General features: G+C 36.6%; 3 protein-coding genes across 4 annotated transcripts; all 3 read left to right on the top strand.

Annotated features, from left to right (window-relative positions):
- The first annotated feature begins 23 nt into the window (after window positions 1–23).
- Window positions 24–5,759, top strand: LOC113725406 (probable zinc metalloprotease EGY2, chloroplastic). The gene is made up of 14 exons (XM_027248551.2): window positions 24–497; window positions 610–759; window positions 863–929; window positions 1,050–1,088; window positions 1,242–1,337; window positions 1,625–1,675; window positions 1,790–1,900; window positions 2,186–2,260; window positions 2,344–2,449; window positions 2,585–2,678; window positions 2,939–3,092; window positions 4,315–4,522; window positions 4,797–4,957; window positions 5,174–5,759. Exons 1-14 carry the CDS (start codon window positions 457–459, stop codon window positions 5,420–5,422), a joined length of 1,602 nt encoding a protein of 533 aa, XP_027104352.1. The 5' UTR covers window positions 24–456; the 3' UTR covers window positions 5,423–5,759.
- A 5,908-nt stretch (window positions 5,760–11,667) lies between these two features.
- LOC113725405 (anthranilate synthase alpha subunit 1, chloroplastic-like) lies at window positions 11,668–19,637 on the top strand. 2 transcript variants are annotated; one of them, XM_027248550.2, is made up of 11 exons: window positions 11,668–14,533; window positions 14,747–14,931; window positions 15,039–15,228; window positions 16,269–16,420; window positions 16,934–17,049; window positions 17,148–17,394; window positions 17,484–17,540; window positions 17,618–17,770; window positions 17,985–18,065; window positions 18,324–18,410; window positions 19,020–19,637. In XM_027248550.2, the coding sequence occupies exons 1-11, from the start codon at window positions 14,350–14,352 to the stop codon at window positions 19,419–19,421; spliced, it is 1,854 nt and encodes a 617-aa protein (XP_027104351.1). In that variant the 5' UTR covers window positions 11,668–14,349; the 3' UTR covers window positions 19,422–19,637. The 2 variants fall into 2 exon arrangements, with proteins under 2 accessions (XP_027104351.1, XP_071929935.1); XM_072073834.1 differs by lacking the exon at window positions 18,324–18,410.
- Window positions 19,638–20,086: 449 nt separating this feature from the next.
- Window positions 20,087–20,928, top strand: LOC113725404 (small ribosomal subunit protein bTHXc). Its single transcript, XM_027248548.2, has 3 exons — window positions 20,087–20,344; window positions 20,471–20,535; window positions 20,621–20,928. Exons 1-3 carry the CDS (start codon window positions 20,176–20,178, stop codon window positions 20,747–20,749), a joined length of 363 nt encoding a protein of 120 aa, XP_027104349.1. The 5' UTR covers window positions 20,087–20,175; the 3' UTR covers window positions 20,750–20,928.
- The last annotated feature ends 3,202 nt before the right edge of the window (window positions 20,929–24,130 follow it).

Here is a 24,130-nt window from a genome sequence, read left to right as displayed (position 1 = left end):
ATTTGGTAAAGAGAGATAAAAGGGTAAAATTGTGAAAAATAATTAATGCTGTATGGGGATAATACAATGACAGATAAAAGTATTTAAGAGCAAATTTCTTAAACGTCAGTTATAAAAAAAGGGAGGAAGTATTAAGCTTCCTGTCTCGTTCAAACCAAGTGAATTATTCATTGGTTGCCGGACACTGAAACCAGGGCATGAGCCCAATTAGGCCCAGTTCTGAAAATGGATTAGGATGTGGTGACACGTGGCTCACTCTAATTAGTCACTTAAAGTTTTAGCCTTCCAACGAGAACCATCCCAGCTCAACAGAGATTTCTCATCATTTTTAGGCGGGCGAAACCTCAACGAACAAAAATTCTGAAACCAAGAAAAAAAAAAAAAAAAAAGGAAAAAGGAACAAAATACGGCACCGAACTCCAGTCCAGAGATATTCTTCCCTCGAGAAAAAGACGGATGAGATATTTCTGTCAAAACCTCCCAATCTCCCAGCAAAGGTTTAAGCAAAACAAATTTGATTTTCACCTATTAAATTGTCAGAACCCTGCATTTACTCCCAATAAATAAATCAATGTACGCATAATCTTGTTTTTCATTCAACTCATCTAGTAATATGAATTTGGGGGCGAGTTGTCAAGCAAGTCTCCTGCCTTTATCCCAGTGCGGCTCTTGCTCTGTAATCCATTCCCAGCCGTTAGCTTTTCCTCCGGTGATTAGTCGTAAATTGAAGGCCCATTTTTTGGCTACCCAATTACGCAGGTAACTTGAAACTTACCTTGTATGCAGATTATTATTTGCCTTGAGTTTTCTGGGTTTCTTTTGTATTGAATGAGTATATGATTGTGCTTTCTTTGTTCCGTAGAAATGGAAAAGTTGTCTGTAGAATGAGTGAGACGGATATTGATCCTGAAAGCGATAATAATGAGACGGTAAAGTTCAGTAGTTATGTTGATTCAAGTAGATATTTGTCCTATAAGGTACATGTGAGTCGAAACAGCTGATACTTTTTTCCCTGTGACGTGGTTTGTATTCCCACTCTGATAATATAGGACCAAAGCGTACATGAAGGGGAGGATCAGCTGAAGTCGGTGAGTGAGTTAGTTGTGGGAAATGACTCTGATCATGTGATTATTTCTATAGTTGGTTTTTATTTTGTACGATGCGAAGAACTGTGCTGAGGAAAATTCATTTGTACTTTTGGAATAGGTAGTGTTTCTGATGGTTATACACTGTTGTATTAGGATACGCACCAGTCGCCCGAGACAGGCATGCTCGAGTCTAATAGCCTAGAAGTGAAGCACAGTCCTGAAACCGATGCTCAGACGGGAGGAGCTGAGGTGCATTTTGTCTTAGTTTTATGCCGTCATTGCTTTTGTTTGGGTTATTTAGTTATTACTTATTTCTTGATTCATAGCCTAGACTTGACGCTTGAGCCTTCCTTTTTCCCCAGTTGATAATCTGTTCTTATATCTGCCAATAGTGGGTTTGGAATTTTATACCAATCTTTTGTTTTACTTGTAAAGACTGACAAGATGGAGAAACAACATTCTGGAACGGATGACTGCACCTTGTGCGGCTTCTGAATTATTTCTTAACTTTGTTTCTGTTGACACCTTTCTTACAGGATGGCGAGGATTTACAAGTTTCAATTGGATCACCTCTGCCAGGTGTGAAGGTGATAGGAACTAGAGATACTGATGAAACATCGTATGGGTTTACATACCCTTTTCTATGTTGCGTGAAGTTTTTAATTTGAATTCTTTCTTTCCCTGTGATATGATCTAAACAGCCACAGCAACTTGATGAATCAATTAGGATCCCAAAGGAAACAATTGATGTTCTGAGAGATCAAGTGTTTGGTTTTGATACCTTTTTCGTCACTGGCCAGGAGCCCTATGAGGTGAGTGAGTTAGGTAACTGACTTTTTATAGAATGACCGATCTCTTGTTTGAAGATGGATAACACAAAGGGCTTTGCTGCTCTCTAAAGTATATCTTCGTTAATCTCATCGTGCAATATGGAGGTAAAATTTCATGAACCAGTGAAAGATCTTCAAAAAGTAATATACATTTACCTCGTTTACTCTGATGCTGCTCTAATCTAATGTTTTTGATTATATGGAGTGGACAAAGTTGTCAATCTCTGGTATTTCTTTCTTAGTGACCCTAAAAATTAACTTTTAAAGGGTGGAGTGCTATTCAAGGGAAACCTACGTGGGCAAGCTACAAAAAGTTATGAGAAGATAACAAAGAGAATGGAGGTGGGTGTATTTGCTCCTGGAATTGGAGTTTGAGCAGTTCTGTGGCCTTGGACTTTCCAAAATGATCCATTTTTTATGCACAGGACAAGTTTGGAGATGAATATAAGCTTTTCCTTTTGATCAATCCAGAGGATGATAAGCCTGTGGCGGTTGTGGTTCCCAGAAAATCCCTGCCACCAGATACCACTGGTAACTTTTTCTCTATGCAGAGTTCCTTCCAGAAACGAAGTACCAAAATTTCCAACACGGTTGTCTATCCAGACAAGATGAACCTGAAACACCTAGATCTGATGCATGACCATAACTTGGTTTCGAATTCTGCAGCTCTTCCAGAATGGTTTGCAGCAGGGGCTTTTGGATTAGTCACCTTGTTCACCTTACTTCTTCGAAATGTACCAGCACTACAATCAAACTTCTTGTGCGTACTCCATCAAACTGTATATGCAATGTGTTTAGGTTAGACTTGTTGTGCTTAGGAGTATCTGGCCTTATGCAAAATTACTACAAACAGTTTGACTTAAGTTTTGGGCAAGGAATCCCCTTAATTCTACTGATTGCGTGGTTATGTTTTTCATTTGTCTGTTTTTTTTTCATCTTTTTCTCTTGTGGGTCGCATTCATGTAACAAGAGTCTGAATTTAGATTTAGTGATTACAAGATTTTTCCTGTCATTCTTCAGATTGACTTTTGACAATCTCGAACTGTTGAAGGATGGCCTTCCTGGTGCCCTTGTAACATTACTTGTTCTTGGTGCCCATGAAGTCTGCCACATTTTAGTAGCAAGTGAAAGTGGAATCAAGCTAGGAGTGCCGTATTTTATCCCTAGTTGGCAGGTGAGGTATCCCCTTCCTCTACGCCTTATACTGGAGGGTGGCTTATATTCCATCTCTCTCTCTCTCTCCCCCCCCCCCCCCCTCCCCCTCTCTCTGTTATCATAAGATTCAGAATCAATAGATGTTGCTGTCATTGAGTTTAGTTCTGGATGTCATTTATTCATTCTTTAGCATGTTCTAAGGTTTTGACATTGAAGGTTTAACTAGGAGTAAATTTAATTTGTATAAGCTCTTTCATCTGGTATGAATAGTGCATAAGCTCTTTTTTTGGCTTTCCTTATTTTAGAGCTGTTTATCTATGTGCTGATGATCTCAATTAGATATCAGTGGGATCAAATTGTTGTAGAGCTTGGCCTTGCAATAGATTCTGTTTTGTTGAAGACCTGCAATCCAACTTCATCTGTATGACACTTGTTTTAAAGTTAATAGCGCTTTGAGGATTTGACAAGTGGTTCTGGATTGTGGTTGAAGCAAAAGTCCATAGTTTCTGAGTTAAACAGTGTTCAATCCTGGCCTAATCTATAGCCTATGTTACTCGGGCTCTTTATTTTACCCCAAAGTACCTGTGTCAACATGACATGACACTGGTGCTGGTTTGGGATATGTGTCTGACAGTTTGAAAAATTTTTGGACACTTTGACTTATGTGAGGTCTGATGTTGAAGGAAGAGGAGGAGACCTGGTTGAGAAAACTCATAGATGTAGAAGACTTGTTGTATTGGAATCCTTATTGCACTAGAACCCTTTTGAGCCATGACTTGTTGGTTACTTTAGAATTCTCCAATCCTGAGTGAGCTGTGACTTGTATGTTGGCTGTACTGTATAATTCTTATATTTACTAGATATTTTGCTGCACACGCACGTACCCATGTCTGAGTCTTTAGAAGTGTTCCCGTATCCTAATTTTAGATAGTTGACAAATTAGACACTTAGACACATATCCGAATCCAACATCCATCCATACCGGAGTTCAAGTAACATAGCTCTTAGCCACTGCATCAGCACAAACGCCTAGCTGGGCCTGCTTCAATCTTCATGCCTACTTTAGAAGCACATATACATTGCTTCTTCATTGTCTTTTTATTTGTTTGTTTGTCAAGGAGAGTCCAGAAAATCTAAGTTGCAGTCTTATCTGAGTTCCTGTCCCTCTTGTTTCCTCCGTCTGCACTTATTTGTTCATTGAAGCCAGAGTATGTCTAATGAAAGAGCTTCATTGGTGGCAGATAGGCTCTTTTGGTGCTATAACTAGGATTTTGAATATTGTGAAGAAGCGGGAGGATCTCTTGAAATTTGCAGCAGCTGGACCATTAGCTGGGTTCTCCTTGGGGGTTCTTCTCCTGCTTTTAGGTTTTATCTTGCCACCAAGTGATGGTCTTGGTGTTGTTGTCGATGCTAGTGTCTTCCACGATTCACTTCTAGCGGGGGGCATTGGTAAGCAATTTTCTGACAGATTTTTTGAGGCCTTACAGAATATGTTTCAGGCACAAGAGTGAGCTTTCTTGGATACCCGAGCCACAATAATTTCTTTGCTTTTTTCCTGTTGACTTTTTATGTGTTCATTCTTTTTGCTTTCGACATCTATAATTGCACACAATTAGGTTTAATTACTGCAGAAGCTCCGATACAAGTGTCAAGCTGTGTGTCCTGTAATAAATTTGCAACTGTGAAGGCCTGAAACCTCTTCTTTCTTTTTGTTCATTTACAGCTAAGCTACTTCTTGGAGATGTCCTCAAGGAAGGCACCGCAATATCTGTAAACCCACTTGTACTCTGGGCATGGGCTGGACTACTAATTAATGCCATCAACAGCATTCCCGCCGGAGAATTAGATGGTGGCCGAATTTCTTTTGCCATGTGGGGAAGGAAGGTATGTGACTAGAACTTCATTCCTCTAGCCATGCTGCACTGATGAGGAGAAATATAAGGGAAACAAAGTGTTCTTAAGCACGAAGAGCTATTGACATGCTATGTCACCTAGTTTTATTGGACTTGTAACCTAGTCGTTTTTTGAAAGCAGTAGATACTGGCATAAAGATATAACACCATATGAATGTTAAATTAATGAATCTTAATTATTTTGCAGGCTTCAGCTCGCTTGAGTGCAGCGGCTATTGGGCTCCTTGGAATAGCCTCACTCTTTAATGATGTGGCATTTTACTGGGTGGTTCTGATATTCATCTTGCAGAGAGGGCCAATAGCCCCTTTGTCTGAAGAAATTACTGATCCAGACAACACTTATATCACCCTTGGAATTGTTGTTTTGCTTTTAGGCCTGTTGGTTTACTTGCCATACCCCTTCCCTTTCACTAGTGAAGCCATTTCTACTTTCTAGAGCTGTATTAGTTAAAAGAGTTGAGAGTAGGAAATTTTGTTCAATAGCCCATTTAGGCTCGTGAGAATCAGCATGTTATAAACTAGTATCATTCAGAAAAAGTGATGTACATTGTGGTCTCGTAGATGGAACAATTCCTATTCCTGGAAGGGGATGAGTTGTTCCAAATAATTGTTCCACAATGTAATCAGCAGATAAGGGGGAAATCCGGTGTACATATTCAAGACGGTTGAAGCCGTGGTGCTGCTTTTTCCACTCTGATTTATGTTATATCCTACTTGCCACGTTGAATGAATGATATGAAATGAGGATCTCAGGCTATGTCTTACTTGTTGCAGCCTTCATCTTATTCACTTGTGGAACTTGGAAATGATCACAAAACTAAGCATTGCTTCTTAGCATGCAACGGTCTTCTCACCGAGCATCGTAGCATGGTCCTTGCTACGGTGCCTCGTTCATCTATGCAGCCAATTAGTCACTGAGGGGAAGCATAGCATAGCTGCCACAGAAACTCATTAACTAGAAAGCTTGATTTGATCATTTCTCTATTGAAATATAGAGCAGAGTTGTTTGCTCGTCAGGTCTTTGTACACAATTGGTGAAGCAGGCAATCTTCTTCCTAACCACATTCATTCAACCGAGAAATTGGGAATGGGACAAACAAAACATGCAACAACTGGTCTATCCATCTGATCTTCTAGTCTATCAACTAAAAGTCTTTTATTTATTTATTATTAATTGTAGGTAAATTTGTCAATTGCTGATACAGGGATAATCCAGACGATCTCTTTTTCAAGTGTTTAGTTTTATTTTTTTTTTATTTTTTGGTTTTGGGGGGGAGAGAGAGAGAGGGGCTTTATCTGTTACTTCATTATCGTCTGCCAGAATGAGAATGACGCCCACAAGTTCCAAGCGGCAGAACACTACAACTATGTCCGTAGACTGTTGAGTTGAGCTCCGGCCAATTCTCACATTTCTTTTTTTTTTTTTTTTCCGACAGAAATTTTAAAAAAATAAATCACATCAGCCTGCGAAACACTAGAACAATATCAGCATTTTAGTACTAATTTGTTTGTGTTGCAGGATACAAAGACACGTTCTTCAGATGCTATCTAGCAGTAGTATGATTTTGTGCAATAGATCAAAGTAGTTAAAAACACGAAACCCATTCATTTAAGACTCGGTTTCAATGCTCATTCACTTTACAGTCTGTAGGTGGGCAGGACGAATTGGTTCCGATGTTGGTCCACGGCGTTACATTATCCAAACTGATTTAGAGCTCAACCATTTTTCAACTGATATCCGTCTTTTTTTAAGTCCGAAGCCTTTGTAATGAATCATGAATGCGCATATCCCTTGCTCCCCCACCCACCGCCGCCAGGCGATCGAGACCGGAAAGAATTAGTGCTTTTATCTCTTTCGCCTCATTTACAGGTGAAATAATTCTGTATAACAAAAGAAGATGTAACTGCTAACTGAATTTCGCATTTAATGTTTTACTAGTTGGGCAGAACCAGCTGGGAATGGTGGGTGAAGACCGTTCAAGTTTGAAGAAGACGATAGCTCTTGCCTGTGCGTTTGCCTATATGTATGCAGTATGATACGCTAGCCATCATAATAGATGCTTTGCGCAGCTGAGTCTTGACGTCGTCATGGTTTGTGGTAGGGTTGCAAATGAGTTGAATCAAATTGAATTTTGATCTAATCGAATCGCGTCTCGACTTAGTTTTATCAAACTCGAATTTAAACTTGAGTTTGTTGACCGAACTCGAGTCGAATTTTGACTCACAAGCAATTCGATTCGTTTGCAACCTTAGTTTGTAACAAGAAACCTTCGACAAGTTTAAAGTTCATAAAGAGTACCAAACTCCAGAGTATAGAGGGTGTACTGGCGTAACTTTTTTGGATATCAAATTCTTGCGAGGGACCTTGGCGTGATATCTGCTGGATATTTGTTACTGTGCTGTCAATTTCACATGATACATGATGAATACATGTATAATGTGTGTTCTAGGCCGAAATTCAATTTGGTTTCCTTCTCATGGTCTTTCTCTAGACTCCGGGATTCCATGACAAAAGGATGCTAGCATGAGTACTTGTAAATTGTGATAGGCTTGCTATATTCGATGTAATCATGTAAACCCATAATGAAAAAAATGTAGATGGTTTTTTGGTGGTGTTTTGCTTGGAAGTACTAAACTAAAGTACGTAATTCAAAGTGCCAGCAGATACAGAAGATCTATCTATATCAGACTGGCCATGCAGGTTAATTGATGGCCGGCGCATAAATTTGAAGTGAGTTTCATATGGACGCTGGTACCATGGCTAGCACGAAAAATGTCATTAGTACATGCATTTTTAGAGCACCTTTGAATCGCTATTTTTTAAAATTTATTTTACAAAAAGATATTATCGCAATTTAATATATATGAAATTAAAAAAATTTTTGCCCAAAAAAAAAGTAATCCAAACAAGATATTCTTGTTCTGATATATTAAGAATATGAGTGGGCAAATTAAATCCATACACTTATGCAATCTAGTAAGTACATTCAATCTGCTACAGCTTACTGTATCCAAAACGAATAGAAATTTGACCAGTTGGGTCAACGTCTCATGCTTAAGTATGTCTAATATTCACGCTACTTGGAAAAAACTAAAAGCTATTGCCGATTTTATTTGTGGCGGCACGCAATTAAAAAAACGAGGACAACTTAGAGCGTCCATATCTTTAAGGGAAAAATATCCCTCAAAAAGATCTCAAACGCCGTCATCCGGATGTGTACGGTCGAAGTTGAACTCGTTTAGCTGCTCCGGTCCTATCACGTAGCCCCAGAGCAGAGTAAAAGTTTAACAACGTAACTAACTAAAACTTGCCACTGGGCCATTAGTTCAATGGTCACGATATGTGCGACGATTTTCATTGATCAGATTCGATAGAGTTTTTATTTATATTAAATTTCTTTCTCTTCCCCCTAGAATAAGCTAGCTTAGGTTATAGAAATTCTATTGTATTGGCAAAAAAAAAAAACTAACTAAAACTTTGCTTTTATGATGACCAGGAATTTTGCACAGAGCAAATGACTGAAGCTTTGAGGTGGTTCGAAGCGTCAACACGTAGATAATGCTGCGGCTTTTTACCGGATTGTGGCGAAAATTTATGCATGGTCTTGTTTGGATTGCATTTTTTTAGATTTTTATTAAAAAGTTACAGTAACAATTTGATATATGTAAGATAAAAGAATAATTAAAAAATATATGTTCATGAAAAACGTAACAAATTTTCTTTGAAAGATTGCTATTCAAACATGGCTTTCTCAGTAAAATATATTAAAAAAAACTTGAATTCATAGGTGTATTTGCTGATGATAAGAATCCTAGTTCTCATTGGTACAACAAACTTTGAGAGCAATATTACTAATTGGAGTTTGTTCAGTAACCAATTGGAAAAAATTAATGAAAACAGGTATTTAACAATAATTACTCCACGAACTTTCTTTTGGCGCACAATCAATCAGCAATAAATAGAGGCTAAAAGTAAATAAATAAATAATGAGACTCTTCTAAGAAGTAATACGTCTACTTTGTTGATTGGTTTATTGTTAATTTGTTATCCTATGCCTTAATAGTAGAGGTGTCAAAATGAGTTATTTAAACGGGGTTGGATTGGTTAAAATGGGTAATTGGTATAAATAAGTCAACCCATTTATATCCATTTAATTATATGGATATAAATGAATAAGTCAAAAAATAAATTGGATAACCAAATTATCCATTTATAACTAATTTATTTTATTTTTTTATAAACTCATTTAAATTTATATTTGTAAACTAAGTTATCAATTTTATACCACCATTTGCACCCATCATTAGTTTTAAGTATTTACTTATAACGATCAATTATCTTAATTACCAATTTTTTTTCATCCGTACTTTATGTCGTAAAATTGCGTATTATTTAATAATTGAACAATAAAAATCTAAAAATCTAAACTAAGTACTATAAAAGTTAACATACAAACTTATTTCAAAAATTTTGAACTTCTAGCATTTTTTTCGTGTGTAAATTTCAAAATTTATTTTGGAAAGGTAGGGAAAAAAAGTTAAAACTTGTCATAAATTGGTAATACTGAAAAATTAACAAGTTAACAAACTAAAAGAAAATGAAACGATAAGATAAAATCAACAAATAATAATAATAATGAAACAAAAGTAATGACAAAATGAAGAATTTGAAAAAAAAAATTAGGTGGGTGAAGAGAGGAGGATTGAGAAAAGATAATTCTAAATGAATTAATTGGATTTGGTGAGTTACCTAATAATATCCATTTAATAAATATGTTACCCAATAATATCTATATATAAAAATTTAAGATATCTATATTCATTTATTCATGGACAGATATGAGCTAAAATTTAAATAAATAAATTTGCTTACCACCTATACGTAATAACACGTGATAAATGGGGAGCTTTTCTTAGAGATGTCATCGGATCTTCCTGTCCCGTTCTTCTTCTTCTTCTGAAAGTTCGTGGGGATGATAGCCAAGTTCTGAAAAATGAAAATTGAAAACCACTCTCGGTCTCGGATTGGGAAACCTTCTATAAAAATACGCAGTTTTAACATAGTGGTTACGGCGCAGCTTGAGGCTTTGCACTGATTCAATTGTCACGTTTTTTCAGGACGATCGACACTGGCCGTCGATGTCAAAAGAAGAAAAATAAAGGGAACAAACGTGGGAAAGTATTTACTTCGGTCGGAAAAGTCTTTGAGAAGTGCCGACCGTCGAGATTCTAGGGAGACCATGTTGTGACCCATTTCGATCCCCCCCGTCTTCGGTCTTTTTCGCTGAAAAGGAAAGAAGCTTGCTTGCTTGACAATACAATAAAGAGTCTTCTAAAGAGTGTGTTTCTATTTTAATCTTGAACTTAACAACGGCGAAGACTTTTAAACGCGCGTTTTGACCATTGGACCGACGTCGGCGGTTTTAAACTTAAAAAATAAGCAAATGTAATGTGTGCGTCATCCTATACAAGCCTTCATGATTCTTGGAATTAATATTAATGATTTTAATAGATCACGTGATTTACTACATATTGGTAAGTTTCCAATCCGCTAGAGGCAACACTTTACAAAACCATAGACATAACCATGGAGATTTAAGAGACTCTATACTGAGGTATAGAGATTTCACATTCATCTTCTTATCTTTATCGAAACAAAAAATACGAAGTTAAATATGTATTAATAAAAGAAATTAAAAAGAATCTGATTTTGCAGCCTATGAAAATTTTCTGGGTTAATTACATTTTACTTTCCTTGAAATTTAATCAAGCTACTATTTAATCCCTGAGGTTTAGCAAAACTACATAAAAATCCTTCAAATTTTTTAATTAAAAAAAAAAAAAAGGTATAACGGATGCACCCTCTCGTTAGTCAGAGTCAGTTGACGTTGACTGTTAAAATTTTAATGATTGTCAGCCTGCAATTTTAATGAAATTCCTAGACTACCCCCGAAAGCACATCTTTCTTCCCCATGGCCCATTGTTGTTATCCAAAAACAATTTCTCGGATATACCACTATTAACACAGCAATAAGATAGCTATGGCGGACTAACAATCAGCACCGTACAATTAATGCCCTCTGCCATGTCAACCCACGAACATCAATCTTTCGAGCGAACACGTGGGAATTCCTTTGAGCAGATGTCAACTGATCCTCCGAACTCCAAAACCAGGTGTAAAAGTTAACAGTAGAGTGTGTCTACGCTTTTGAATGCAAATAGATAAACAAACCCAAATAGTAAAGCGTACTCCCTCTCTCACATTTTGATAGTCCTAATTTTTTTCACATAATTTTAAAAAAAAATAATTATTTTTATTAAAAAAATAAATTTAGATTACTATTTTTCTAAAATATTCTTACATTAAATAAAATTGATTTTTCATATATCAATATGTTTTGAAAAATCTAAATACATTAATAAAATAGGTTATATTTAATACTAACAATCTGTATTAAATAAGATAATTTATAGTGCTAACGACTTACATTGAATAAGGGTATTTAGAGAAATTAAGAGACAATCACATTCTTCAATTGAAAAGTGAATTATATTTTGAAACGGATGAAAAAGGAAAACATAATTATCAAAGTGGGACGAAAGCGTGGAATGCTAATAGATGTCATAATAATGTCTTTCCATCGGGGGTTTTTAAACCCGAGTTCTGTGCTGCTTTTTATGTTTTAGACGTTTAGTGTTGGTTGAGAGACGAGACGTATGAATTTTGAGAATTCATTAATATTAAATAAATTATTGTGAAATTAATAAAATAAATTCCTTACAAGTAGAAAATGAAGATTGTAGAACGGAGAAAAGGAAATAGTGAGAATGTTTTTTTATTCAAATATTAGAAATGAGTCTTATATACCTCTATTTATAAATGATACAAGATCAAAGGTATATGTACTAGCATGAATATATAAGTGCATGAATTTACTATATATTTCAAATACATGAATTTAGCTCCATAATGAACCAACAAACAAACTTATAAGAAGATGCTATTCCAATGAACCTTTAAAGATGAACGTTTCAATGTATCTTTTGGGGAGACGAATGGATATTCATACTAATCATTTCATTAATTTCGTAAAAATAACTGGTATTCTTTGCGTGTCAAACCTACGTTTTTGTTTGAAAAAAATCTTTATTACAATCAAACCTAGTAGTTACTAGTTTTTAACCAATGAAAATGCTTCAAATAAAATTATGCCAAACTAATAATTGATTTAGATTGTAATAAAATTTCTCCATTTTGTTTTATTTTTTGTTTATCTGTTTTGGTCCCATCTTAGGGAAAAAATTTATAAATTACATTTTGTTGACATTTCTGGAAAACCTTCCAATACATGATCAATTATTATTTGATGAAGGAAAGGTAGTTACCTAATGATGGCATCGAAAAATAAGTCGGCATATAAAACTCAACTAAACATCATTTGTTTGTTTATCATTTTTGGACCCATATTAGGTAAAAAATCTGTAAATTAGTTCTGTTAACATTTCTGGAATGCCTTCATAAAAATGATCAATTATCATTTGATGAAGGAAGGATACAGTTACCTAATGACGACATCGTAAGATAAGTAGGCATATAAAACTTAACATAAATTGATGGTTTATAGCTTAATGACTAGTTCATTTACCTAAATTATACTAATAGTTGTTCGTTTCATGGTTTTGTCTAGAGAAAACTGTCTCCACGGTTGTTAAATCAAGTTTTGTATATGGATTACAAGTCGTCATGGTTGTGCTAAAAGAAGGCATACATTTGAGTAATCTATATATAGGATTGGATTTTAAATTCAAATCTAGATCATGTGTAATATATCATGCTGAAAGTATATACATTATCATTATATAAAAGATCAATTCTTTATATTTTTCGCGTGAAGTTGTGCCCTAATTAAAAAGTCTATACACAATGAATGTATAAAAATTAGGGTTAATTACATTTTGCTCCCTTGAACTTGGGTATTTGTAACACTTTGCCCCTCTAATTCCAAATATATATACTTTACCCTTTATAATCAACTTTTTGACGGAGTTAAGATGAAGTTATATTTTTCATGACAAAAACATCCTTGGCTAATTCTTAAACACTCATAACATAATAAACACCTTTTTTTTTTTATAATTGCTAAATGCATCTAAATACAATTACATTAGGCATTTCGATCTTTTAGCCTTAAAATGAATTAGATAATTTGCAAAAAAGAATTTAACCAACTCAATGTATTTATCTCAATGTCGGTAGCAATACTTATTTTAAATGAAATAAAATTAATTAGTGCATTTGGAATGAAATTATTTGCTTATTTTTTTTATTGTAGCACTTTTTTATGTGTTTTATATGAGAAAAAAAACATAATTAAAAATAAAAATGTATTAGAGAACTTAATTTTTTTTTTAAAAATGTAGAATGTAGAATGCAAATAAAATACAAAGCAACGTATGAATGTGATATAAAATTACCAAATAACATTTTATTGACTCGTGAAAATCTTGTGACAGCTGCAAAGTAAATGAAAATTATCAAAACTAATCTGTTTACAATTTAAAGGAATAAAGATAAGTAATGGAAAACTTGTGCTGATGTTTTAGGATTTTTTAAATTCTTTTTTTCTCCATAAAAAAATTTTCAATTCTTTGGTATTATACCATCTTTTATTTCTAAATTTTTTAAATCATATGACTTTGTGTTTTTTCTAACAAAATGTTTTATATTTTGATTAAAAGTATAGCATTATTGTAGAACTATTATGTAAGGGCATTAATGCCATTTTGTTAAAATTTTGGGGGGAGAATTCATCATTAATATTTGACTAGTCAATGAATGGGGCAAAGTATATATATTTAAAGTTTATGGGGGCAAAATGTTATAAAGGGTCAAGTTTAAGGAAGCAAATTGTAATTAACCCTAAAAATTAATTCTTCACATTTTTGGTGTGAAAGTTTCGCCCCAGTTAAACAGGCCTTCTGGAGTAAATGGGCAGAGGCGTGTGACTATAAATAGAGTGGCTAATGGCTTGGAAGCGGTGCATATTAGGAGTACGTGCTCGCTGACGCTGTAAAAGAATTCGACACAACTTCGAGACGAGACGCACCGTCTCAACCCTCAACTCTCAACCAGATTCCTAAACTCTCTTCCTCTTATTTGTACTATCCCCCAAAATCTCCTCTGGAGTCTGGTGCACTCACCGCTGTCCTTCCTGTCCTTATTTGCTCCGAGCAGCATTCGCAGACGGTGAAGTGTAATAAGCTGCATTTCACATTTTCAGCATTGGCTTCCGTTCCTTCTTCTGAGTCCCTCGGAAGGTTGAATGCACCAGGCCGTTATAATTAGAGAGAAAAAAACTAATAATGCAAGCCCTACATGCTCCCAATCGACTTTCTCCTGCCAATTACCGGTTATCTCCGGTGAACCGCCGCTTGTGTCCGGTTGTTTCCTTCGAATTCTCCCCTAGTCACAGCTTTAGCTCACGTCTCTCTCTTCGTCGCTCCCTTCCTTCACTCCAATGTTGCTCTCTCCAGTCTTCATCTCCAGGTACGCTCATTCATTGGTTAATGCTCAAATTGTTTCTGTATAATCTGTGCTGGACTTCATGATTTTTGTTTCACTCGTTCAGGTGAAAACGCTGCCATAAATAGTATCGTTATCCCTAAAATGTCCCTTCATTTTTCAACTATGCTTTAATTACATGGTTGTTTCAATCGTGGATCTTTTTTATTTATTCTTTTGTGTTCTCAATTTATTCAGTGACGGATAAAAAAAGATTTATGGAAGCTTCCAGACATGGAAATGTCATTCCGCTCTACCAATGTATTTTCTCGGATCATCTGACTCCCGTGCTTGCATACCGCTGCTTAGTTAAAGAAGACGACCGGGAGGCTCCTAGCTTTCTTTTCGAGTCCGTAGAACCTGGTTTCCGAACTTCCCATGTTGTAAGCCTCTATGTTCCCCTTCAGAATATGGTTTTTCCATTATAGCACGTGTTTTATGATGTTTGTAGATTTTTGGTTTAACTGGTGTTGAAAATGGGAATTGTTAGGGTCGGTACAGCGTGGTCGGTGCTCAGCCAGCGGTGGAAATCGTGGCAAAAGAAAATGATGTCACCATCTTGGATCACTACAAAGGGAAGTTGAAGGAGATTGTTGTGGAGGACCCGATGACGATTCCAAGAGAAATTTCTGAAAGTTGGAAGCCTCAGTTGATTAGTGAACTTCCTGATACATTTTGTGGTATGACTTTAACATTACTCGAACCAGTAATTTCGTTTTTCCTTTCTAGTTGGACTCGTTAACTAGAATATTCTTATTTATCTGTCTATTCTTTTGTTTTCAAGTCGGCTCAGGTTTTCCATTTCTTTTAAAACAAAATTTAATTGTGCATCATTCAAAAAAAAAAAAAAAAACTTTTCTGAAGTTCGAATAAAAACGTGAAGTTTCATAATCGAGTAAACTCGTGAAATACTTTTCCTTTTTTGAGGTTGTATCCTGTAACTTCCTGTTTATTCTGTAAGAACAGTAAGTAATGTTTTTGCACATCAGATTATGAGGATTCCGTGAAGGAGTTAGGGTAAGATTTGTGATGGACATAAACTTTTGGGCTTTTCCTTCCCAGAATTGTGTTCCAACAGCCTGTAGCCATGGATGAAGATTGTTTTGTGATAGACAGGAATTTGGCCGTTGTAACGGAGAGGTTTTATGGGTTCTCTCTGTTACTGAAATTAGTATCTAGTGACTTCAAATGTAGAAAGTAGGAGATGTAATTTGAGTGTGTCCCATAAACTTGCTGTTTCTTCTCCATCAGTGGCACTCTTCTTGACTGAACTGGTGGAGGCATCGGAATGTTAGACGTCAAAATTCTTATTTAATACAGGGAATTCTTGTTGTTTGGAGATCTAAATATGCCCTCTTTAAAAGACGATAATCATGGACATCCATATATTTCGAAGAATCACACACTTTTTGGTATTATTATGTTTCTCTTACTTTCCCAACTACCTTCCATTACTGGGAGTAGAAGAATTTAGTTCGGAAGTAGCTATTTTTTCTATTCATTCCTGTTTTGGATGTGCTTTCTTTTGTGCCTGACATGTCTTTTGATAGAGTTACTGCATTTTAGACATAAAGTCAATGTTTGAAACGAATTTGCTGTGAAAAATTGTATGGTAGGCTCTTACTTGAGAGGTGAACAGAAATAAAAGTGGAGACTGTATTGCTAGGTTTACAACTTTTCTTGTATACTTAATTACGAGTTCTTTGGGCATCATGCGCAGGTGGATGGGTTGGTTATTTTTCTTACGACACTGTTAGGTACCTTGAGAAGAAGAAGCTGCCATTCTCTCAGGCGCCACGCGATGATCGGAGCCTTGCTGACATTCATCTGGGGCTGTATGATGATGTGATAGTATTTGATCATGTAGAGAAGGTATTCTTGTATCACTTTCTGCATGTGCATGCCTTTCTGTGTTTGTCTAATTCTTTCAGTTTTTGTGCTGTATAATGAGTCCAGACAGTGAATGGAATGTACAAGTTAATCAATTACCTATATAAGGAGGTCTAAACTTGATTGTTCACATTGTTTTGTTAGCTGAGTTCAGTCAGCTTTATGGTAGTAAAGACAATTTGATAAGATCTATGATAATGTATTAATGCACAATCTAAGCTTTAGTGAGTTTCATCTTAATAGCTGTTATATCATGGAATCTTTATTGAACGTGGGAGGTCACTAACCACTATTTTTATCCTCCCTTAATAGTTCCTTGTAATTCTTGAACATGAACCAGCTTGTCTTAGCCTCTTATCTAGATTGACGGAAAATAGCTTTTACCCTTATATATTAGTTATGGTCACTGTGATCTCTCTCTCAGGGCTGACCCAATTGCATTTGTTTCGGAAATTCTTCCTGAGTGATTATTAAGAATCCTTCTTGTTCATGCAGAAAGCATATGTTATCCACTGGGTGCAGTTAGATCAGTATCCATCAAGAGAGAAGGCTTACACTAGTGGTATGAAACGCTTGGAAAGACTAATGTCAAAAGTACAAAATATTGATCCGTAAGTTACTGTTTGAATCTTCTGTATCATAACATTTTCTTGGTTCAATTTTGATTTTACATCTTCTGTATCATAACATATTAAATTTCCATTTTCAGTCCAATGCTATCAGCAGGATCTGTTGAATTGTGGACTAACAATTTTGGACTCTCTCTGAACAAGAGTAACATGACAAGAGAAGAGTACAAGAAAGCTGTCATACAGGCAAAGGAGCATATCCTTGCTGGAGATATTTTTCAGATTGTTTTAAGTCAGCGCTTTGAGAAGAGAACATTTGCTGATCCATTTGAAGTCTACAGAGCACTGAGAGTAATAAATCCAAGTCCCTACATGGCTTACTTGCAGGTTAGTACTTCTATTAATACAAAGAACATCCATTCTCTTAATTGTCTGAAGCAAGTTTTCCAACTATGGTGTCTTCATTATTTGATCAGGCTAGAGGAAGTATTCATGTTGCTTCAAGCCCAGAAATTCTTACTCGTGTCAAGAAGGTATATCATTAAACTTTGGCCTTGAGTATAGAGCTCTTGATACAGAATTAATGTGGATGTATCAATGTTATTGACAGAAAAGGGTTGTTAATCGACCATTGGCTGGAACTACAAGAAGAGGGAAGACACCTCATGAAGATGAGATGCAGGAGCTGCAGCTTTTAAAAGATAAAAAGCAATGTGCAGAACATATAATGCTGGTCGATTTGGGCCGTAATGATGTGGGAAAGGTTTTACTGACTTACTTTAGTCTCTTGTAAAAAATTTTCTTTCATTTTTGTTATTAATGTTTATATTTTGGAGTTTGTAAGTATGATCTGCTCCCTGCCATAAACATATGGTATCTATTGCAGACTTTTCAGAAAACGTATGTTGGATCTTCCATATTTTTCTATGCTTTCTCTACACTGTCATAAGTAACATTATAAGATTTGTCAAATGTAGGTCTCGAAGCCAGGTTCTGTAAATGTTGAAAAACTTATGACTGTTGAGCGGTACTCCCATGTGATGCACATAAGCTCCACGGTGAGAATATCATCATAAAGCCTTGTTGACTATCAGTTTTTCAAATAAAATTGTTCATCCCTGTTGCAGTAATTACATAGTATGGACAATATAGTTTAGTTTTCATACTAGAGAGTTGCCAGTTTTCCTGCGGGTAGAAGTTTCATTTCAGTAGCTTTAAATGTCTTGGCCTCATAACACCTTCATAAACTCATGAGAGTTGAAGAAGGCTTTATTTGAGTAACCATTTTGTTTAAAACCATTGGGACATTATTACAGGTCACAGGGGAGTTGCTTGATCATCTTACTTGCTGGGATGCACTGCGTGCTGCACTTCCTGTTGGTACAGTTAGTGGAGCACCAAAAGTTAGTATTATATCCTTACTTTGTGCCCAATGTATTTTTAAATTGAATTACTAGCAAAAAATTTCCAAATGATTTAGTCATTTCACCTAAGGGCCAGAAAGAACAATCAAGAAATCTAAAATTAGATATGGTATGGTAACCTTGAAATTTGACATCCTAATAGTAAGGTGATAGTTTAGTGTTCTGGTGTGCTTCTATTTTTGCCATGCTGTGGGACTGCAAATGTAGGTCTCTCTTTCTCTCTCTCTGCCAATACGAATGAGAAATTGAGGAGAAAGAGATGCCTTGTAAACTAAGCTAAACTTGGAAGTGTCATTCTTTTTTTATTTAAACTGGAGACATGCCTTGCCTTCTGATTAACATACATTCCAGCTTTAAAATCTGAAATTTGGAAGTTTTCTCATATACAAGGAAATAAAATTGAAGTTGAATATTCAAAATAGTGTCATTGCCTTTTGTGGCTTTTTACGTAACTGATGGATCATGTCTCAAGCATAATAACAACATCCAGCACTAGAAATCCTCATGCGAACTTAAACATCTCTCCAAGCTTTGTTGCATAAAGTTGTTTCCCGGTTTCCTCTAACCAGCATGTGCAATGTCTCACAGGTGAAGGCCATGGAACTGATTGATCAATTAGAAGTGGCGAGGCGGGGACCTTACAGTGGTGGATTTGGCGGTATCTCATTTTCTGGCGACATGGACATTGCTTTGGCTCTCAGGACAATTGTATTCCCAACTGGAGTCCGCTATGACACAATGTATTCATACCAAGGTTCCAACAAACGTCAGGAATGGGTTGCTCACCTCCAAGCTGGAGCTGGAATTGTAGCTGATAGTACTCCTGAGGATGAGCAGATGGAGTGTGAAAACAAAGTTGCCGGTCTTGCTCGCGCCATTGAGTTGGCAGAGTCTGCATTTGTGGATAGAGAACAAGAAATCAAACCCAATCAGAGTTCATTTCCCACCCCTGTACTGAGAAAAAGGTCGATATTGCAGGTGGAAAGTTGAATCACTTGGGACTGTAGAGTTACTGAAGGAATATAGTGGTGTCTGTACTATAAAATCCCCCGTGGGGCTGAAAAAAAAACATTTTCTGTGAGTCATGGGTTCCATCATTGTTGTATGTTGCAATTTACTGAAAAACCTGTAGAACTGGAATTAGGCACCTGTATCCTCCGAAGCCTCTGATGGAGCATTATAAATTTGTAGTCTCTTTTAAGTAAAGCCCAACTTCCTTCCTTGTTAGGACTTGGAACTCTTGGTCTCGTTGTGAAGCTCAGAAAAGTGCATGTTTCACAAAGAACTCAAGTGATGTAATGTTGCTTACGGGCTGGAAAAAGTAGGAGGAGGTTTGAACTTGGAAAGAAAAACAAAGAATCATCAACAAGCGTATTGTTAACATAATCAAATCCTTGCGGGAAATCTTTGTTAATTGAATCATTAATATTATTGAAGGGCACCACCGGGAGGGGGCAAGCAACGCTTTCATTTTGATGATCAAACGGTTGCCCGTTTCTCCCAAGCATCAGGAGTTGGGCCCTAGGACCATCCATCATCATCGAGCATCAAAGACCGCCCACAAAGTAAACAATCTAAACAAGCCCAAAATCTGAACTAGAAATTAAAAAAAAAAAAAAAAAAAAAGACACTTCATCCTCTTGACTTGACGGCATTTTATCCGAAAGTTAATGGTTTTAATTTTAAGTGGCCAGTACGGAGGGATTGTCTGCAATCTTTCATCTTCTTCAGCGCTGCATCAACAATGGCGTCTCTGTTAGCTGGAGCAGTCCCAATGGCAGCCTCTCAAACGGCCTTGTGTTTTCCTCTATCTCCTTCCTTGTCTCGTCCTCAATCCCTGCCTTCTTCTTCCTCCTCCTCCCTCTCAACTTCACTCTCACTCTCCTCACCCGCCTCTTCAACACTCCCTTTCAGTAAGTAGCAATTAATTATATCTCCTAATCCTTCACCCCAAAAGGAAAAGAAAAAAAGAACTCGATCTCACATGCGTCTATTTCTTCAGTTGCTAAAGTAATTGAATTATTTTCTTGGCCTCTCAGTTTATTGTGGAAGAGGAGACAAAAAGACTGCAAAAGGCAAACGCTTCAATCACTCCTTTGGAAACGTAAGTGAACTAATTTATATTTCCTTATTTATATTTTCAACAGGAGTTATTTACTTTCTCGAATATGGAAATACTGTGTCCGTAGGCGAGGCCAAAGAACAAGAAGAAAGGGAGAGGACCACCTAGGGTTGCTGTACCTCCGTCGCCTCCCAGGAAAGATCGATACGACGACGGCGAGGTTGTTAAGATTGAGATTGACGAGTCTCTAGGCTGAGCAGATGACGGATTTTAATTGGTTTTCCATTTTGTTGTGTAATTCTGAGCTTACATGTGGCTTTTGCAGTTACGCTCTCATCATCTCTCATGCAATTTCATTACCTTGATTACTTTGTTGTTGCCACTGTCTTTTTCAGCGTTCTCTAAGCTATGGAGTATGGACTGCAATTTCTACTATTTTATTCACTCATCCCTTCAATTTTACCCCATTTTTCCTTATTTGTAAGTCGAGATCTGGACAATTAATTGTCCACCCTATTAGGCCGAGGAAGGAAAAAAATATAGTATGGGACAGGTAGAATGATTTTCGTCAAGGCGCAAGGTTGTGAACCTGGTGTTAAGATTTTGGGAAGCTGATGCTGAGTGGAGGCTTTGGGCAATAAATTTGTCTGATGCCGGAGAATGGCTGCGAGCTTTGTTGCCTATGGTCAGAAGCAGTCTCTGTAGATTTATTTATCTCTCATGCTAAGTTGAGCTTTCTGCAATAAACAGATAGCGGTTCTGGCCGGTGAGGTAAATTCCAAGCTCGATTTCCTTTCCCACTTCTCAAATCTTCAGCGGCAAATATCTTCTCCCTGATTTTCTTGTGTCCGTACACGTGATGCTTCCTTCTTTTTGAGGGCTACTGCAGATTATGCCAGAATACGGTTAGGGCATATAATTTTTCCTATTTAACCGACCGGACTGTGGAATTTTGATTTGTTTGCTTTGGCCGCCGCATCATTCAGTTATTTCTCAACTGTCGACCTCTGCTTTTACGTCTTCCTTAACATGCAGTCTTACTCTACTAAAGCCTTTGTGTCAGTCCCTTGTGCAAGTTTTCGCTCACACTTGACATGGCCAATGGAGGCAATGGCGGGAAAATCTTCAAAGTCACGGTTCATATCTGAACTGGATTACTCATTCTATCTACTAGTACTAGGTTTTAGTTCTGCTCTGCTTGACCGGCTACAAGAAACTTCAGTAGATGTGATGACTTTAAGAAGAGAAGCTACCTTTGTTGCTCAAATTATATCTGTTTACATCATCATTACAATTTCTAACGCACCTTTTTATCTTCCCAATTACCTTTTTATCTCACATACATCACATCACAAAAAGTGCTACAGTAAAAATATCTCAAATAATTCACAATCCAAACAAACCCGAAATATCCCTATTTGGATTGTCATTTTCTGTCGAAAAATTGCGTCATTTTTCGTAATCACATTTTCCTATTACCTTTTTTTCCTTATATATATCAAATCGCTATAATGATTTTTTTTTATGAAAAATGCAATCCAATTGGGGCCAGCCTGAGAACAGAGTCAAACTAACAGAAAAATGTCATTATAGTCTCCATGAGAATCGCATTATCAGTTCTCTAACGTTCTAAATCTAATGAATGACACCATATTTATATGGGTATCCGCAAAGCTGAACCTCGTTTATGTCTTTTTTCTTTTTGCTGGGTGTGTGGTATTTTCCTGTTTTTGAGAAGGAAATAGATGGGCTGAAAAAGCTGGCAAGAGTGGAAAGAGGAAGGAATCTTTAACCACCAAGCTACGTCTAAATCCCGTTTTCACTGGCTAATTAACAAGGAGTTAAAAGAAGTTTTATGTGGCCACTTACCTGTCTTTCGTAGCACATATGCAGCTTGACGCAAGTTCGATCAGCCTGGCCTGACCAATTTCGTAAATTTCATCTCCCATAACAATGTCGAACAGTCTAAATCATGGCTGATATAATTCACAGCATTGGTGTGTAAACGAGCAAATGACAGGACTGCAGTCAGCTGCACCATCTCTTCTTCTTGCTTAACTTCTGAGCTGGTGCAAGTTTGCCCTTTAAACATTGCATCACCCGTTGAAGTTAGAAGCTTACCATCCATGTGTATTTAATCCCACTAAGTAGTGCTCTTCGTGAAAGTGATTCACTAATTTGAACACATCGTCTAAACAAGATGGCAAAAATGGGTCAACTACTTCATCTCTTCCAAAAGTGCACATGGATGGTGATTAAGCCATGCCACAAGTAGCTAATTACATGCCTGTTTTCCACGACAACATGTTACGGTACTATCAAAGAATTTCCATCTTTGTTATTTTATGGTAATTTCTATGCAGATAGTCGGAAAGTCATTCAACTATCAAACAATTGCCTTGATAGCAGAAACCTGTAACTACTCGCACGAGAAGCACTTAACACGATTTTATCAGCAAGTACGGCTCATCTGATTATTAAACCAACCTGTAATCAATCACATGAGTTGATATAATGCATTTTCCAATTCAGATCTCCACAATAATTAAGGGTGCCAATGTAAGGAAAGCAACTGAGTTTCAGGAAAACTCAGGAGAACACAATTTCCCATCCAAAACAACTGCTTCGATAGAGTTCCAATTGGGCATCTTTGCACAAAGTGGATGTCAATAGACTCTACCAAACAATCAAAACAAAAGAGTTTAAAGCTTCCATTTTTTCCTTCCAATACTTCTTTACTGAGGGCATTCCACTATTTTATGGGAACTTCCCTCACCCTATTTGCAAACTTTTTACAGGCTTGCCACTTAACTTCCATTAACAATCTTTAGATGCATGATGATTCTGACAACGTGTTCCATGCCGTAACTAAAGCAACTTAAGCAACTGAAAAAACAACGAAAGATCATAATCTAGAATAAATTATTTCTGAAAGCATCCACCTCCTCTAATTCCTTGCAGGAAATCAAACAAAGAAAGAAAAATTACTGCTCATGATGGCTTCCTCAACATATGGTAACGTTGATCAGAAATCCAAAAGGCAATGCAATTTCAGATTAATGCTGCTTACCAAAAATCACACCGTTTGAAGAATAAATAGTAGATAAGCAACAGCATAAGGAAGTTTCCTGGAATATTAGCATTTGTCCATTTGCTTGGGTGCTCAACATCTTTGCAGACGCCAACTATTGACCAAGTCCTACTTCATACTCACAGAAGAAAGGTAGTCTTGCTTATTTGTTAAAAAAATTACACATGTATCAAATTACCAAAATTTTTTTGCAGAGCATCCAATTGGAGAAAACAAATGAGAAAAACCCCGCCTCGGGGGGGGGGGGATTTTACTCACATGATTCAGCTATTGGAGATAGTGTAAAAATAGACCAGCAGATGGATTCCATTTTTAACTCTTCATAACTGCTTATATAAAGTCCAGTTGGACTCTATTACATTGAGTAACCACATATAACATCAGCAAAGCCCATGCATGGTTTACACTTAACAGTGTGGCAAGCTTAAGTAACTAAGAAAGTCAAGGTAAGTGAATGGGGTGTAATCCCAGGTACGAGTTACTAGAGCACATTTCAGGAGTCGAGAACAAGACATAATGAACCTAATCAATTTGGTGGAGTTAAAC

Source organism: Coffea arabica, chromosome 2c, assembly GCF_036785885.1.
Source record: "Coffea arabica cultivar ET-39 chromosome 2c, Coffea Arabica ET-39 HiFi, whole genome shotgun sequence".
NCBI classification, from domain to species: Eukaryota; Viridiplantae; Streptophyta; class Magnoliopsida; order Gentianales; family Rubiaceae; genus Coffea; species Coffea arabica.
This window is presented reverse-complemented; position numbering and strand designations above follow the sequence as displayed.

Excerpts from the sequence above, each read along its gene's own strand:
- LOC113725405 (XM_027248550.2), top strand. The coding sequence starts at position 14,350 with ATGCAAGCCCTACATGCTCCCAATCGACTTTCTCCTGCCAATTACCGG. Across the intron at positions 17,395-17,483 it reads CCTACATGGCTTACTTGCAG|GCTAGAGGAAGTATTCATGT; the intron begins GTTAGTACTTCT and ends TTATTTGATCAG. Across the intron at positions 18,066-18,323 it reads TGATGCACATAAGCTCCACG|GTCACAGGGGAGTTGCTTGA; the intron begins GTGAGAATATCA and ends ACATTATTACAG.
- LOC113725404 (XM_027248548.2), top strand. The coding sequence starts at position 20,176 with ATGGCGTCTCTGTTAGCTGGAGCAGTCCCAATGGCAGCCTCTCAAACG. Across the intron at positions 20,345-20,470 it reads CTCTTCAACACTCCCTTTCA|TTTATTGTGGAAGAGGAGAC; the intron begins GTAAGTAGCAAT and ends TTGGCCTCTCAG. Across the intron at positions 20,536-20,620 it reads TCAATCACTCCTTTGGAAAC|GCGAGGCCAAAGAACAAGAA; the intron begins GTAAGTGAACTA and ends CTGTGTCCGTAG.
- LOC113725406 (XM_027248551.2), top strand. The coding sequence starts at position 457 with ATGAGATATTTCTGTCAAAACCTCCCAATCTCCCAGCAAAG. Across the intron at positions 930-1,049 it reads AAAGCGATAATAATGAGACG|GACCAAAGCGTACATGAAGG; the intron begins GTAAAGTTCAGT and ends CTGATAATATAG. Across the intron at positions 2,450-2,584 it reads CCTGCCACCAGATACCACTG|CTCTTCCAGAATGGTTTGCA; the intron begins GTAACTTTTTCT and ends CGAATTCTGCAG.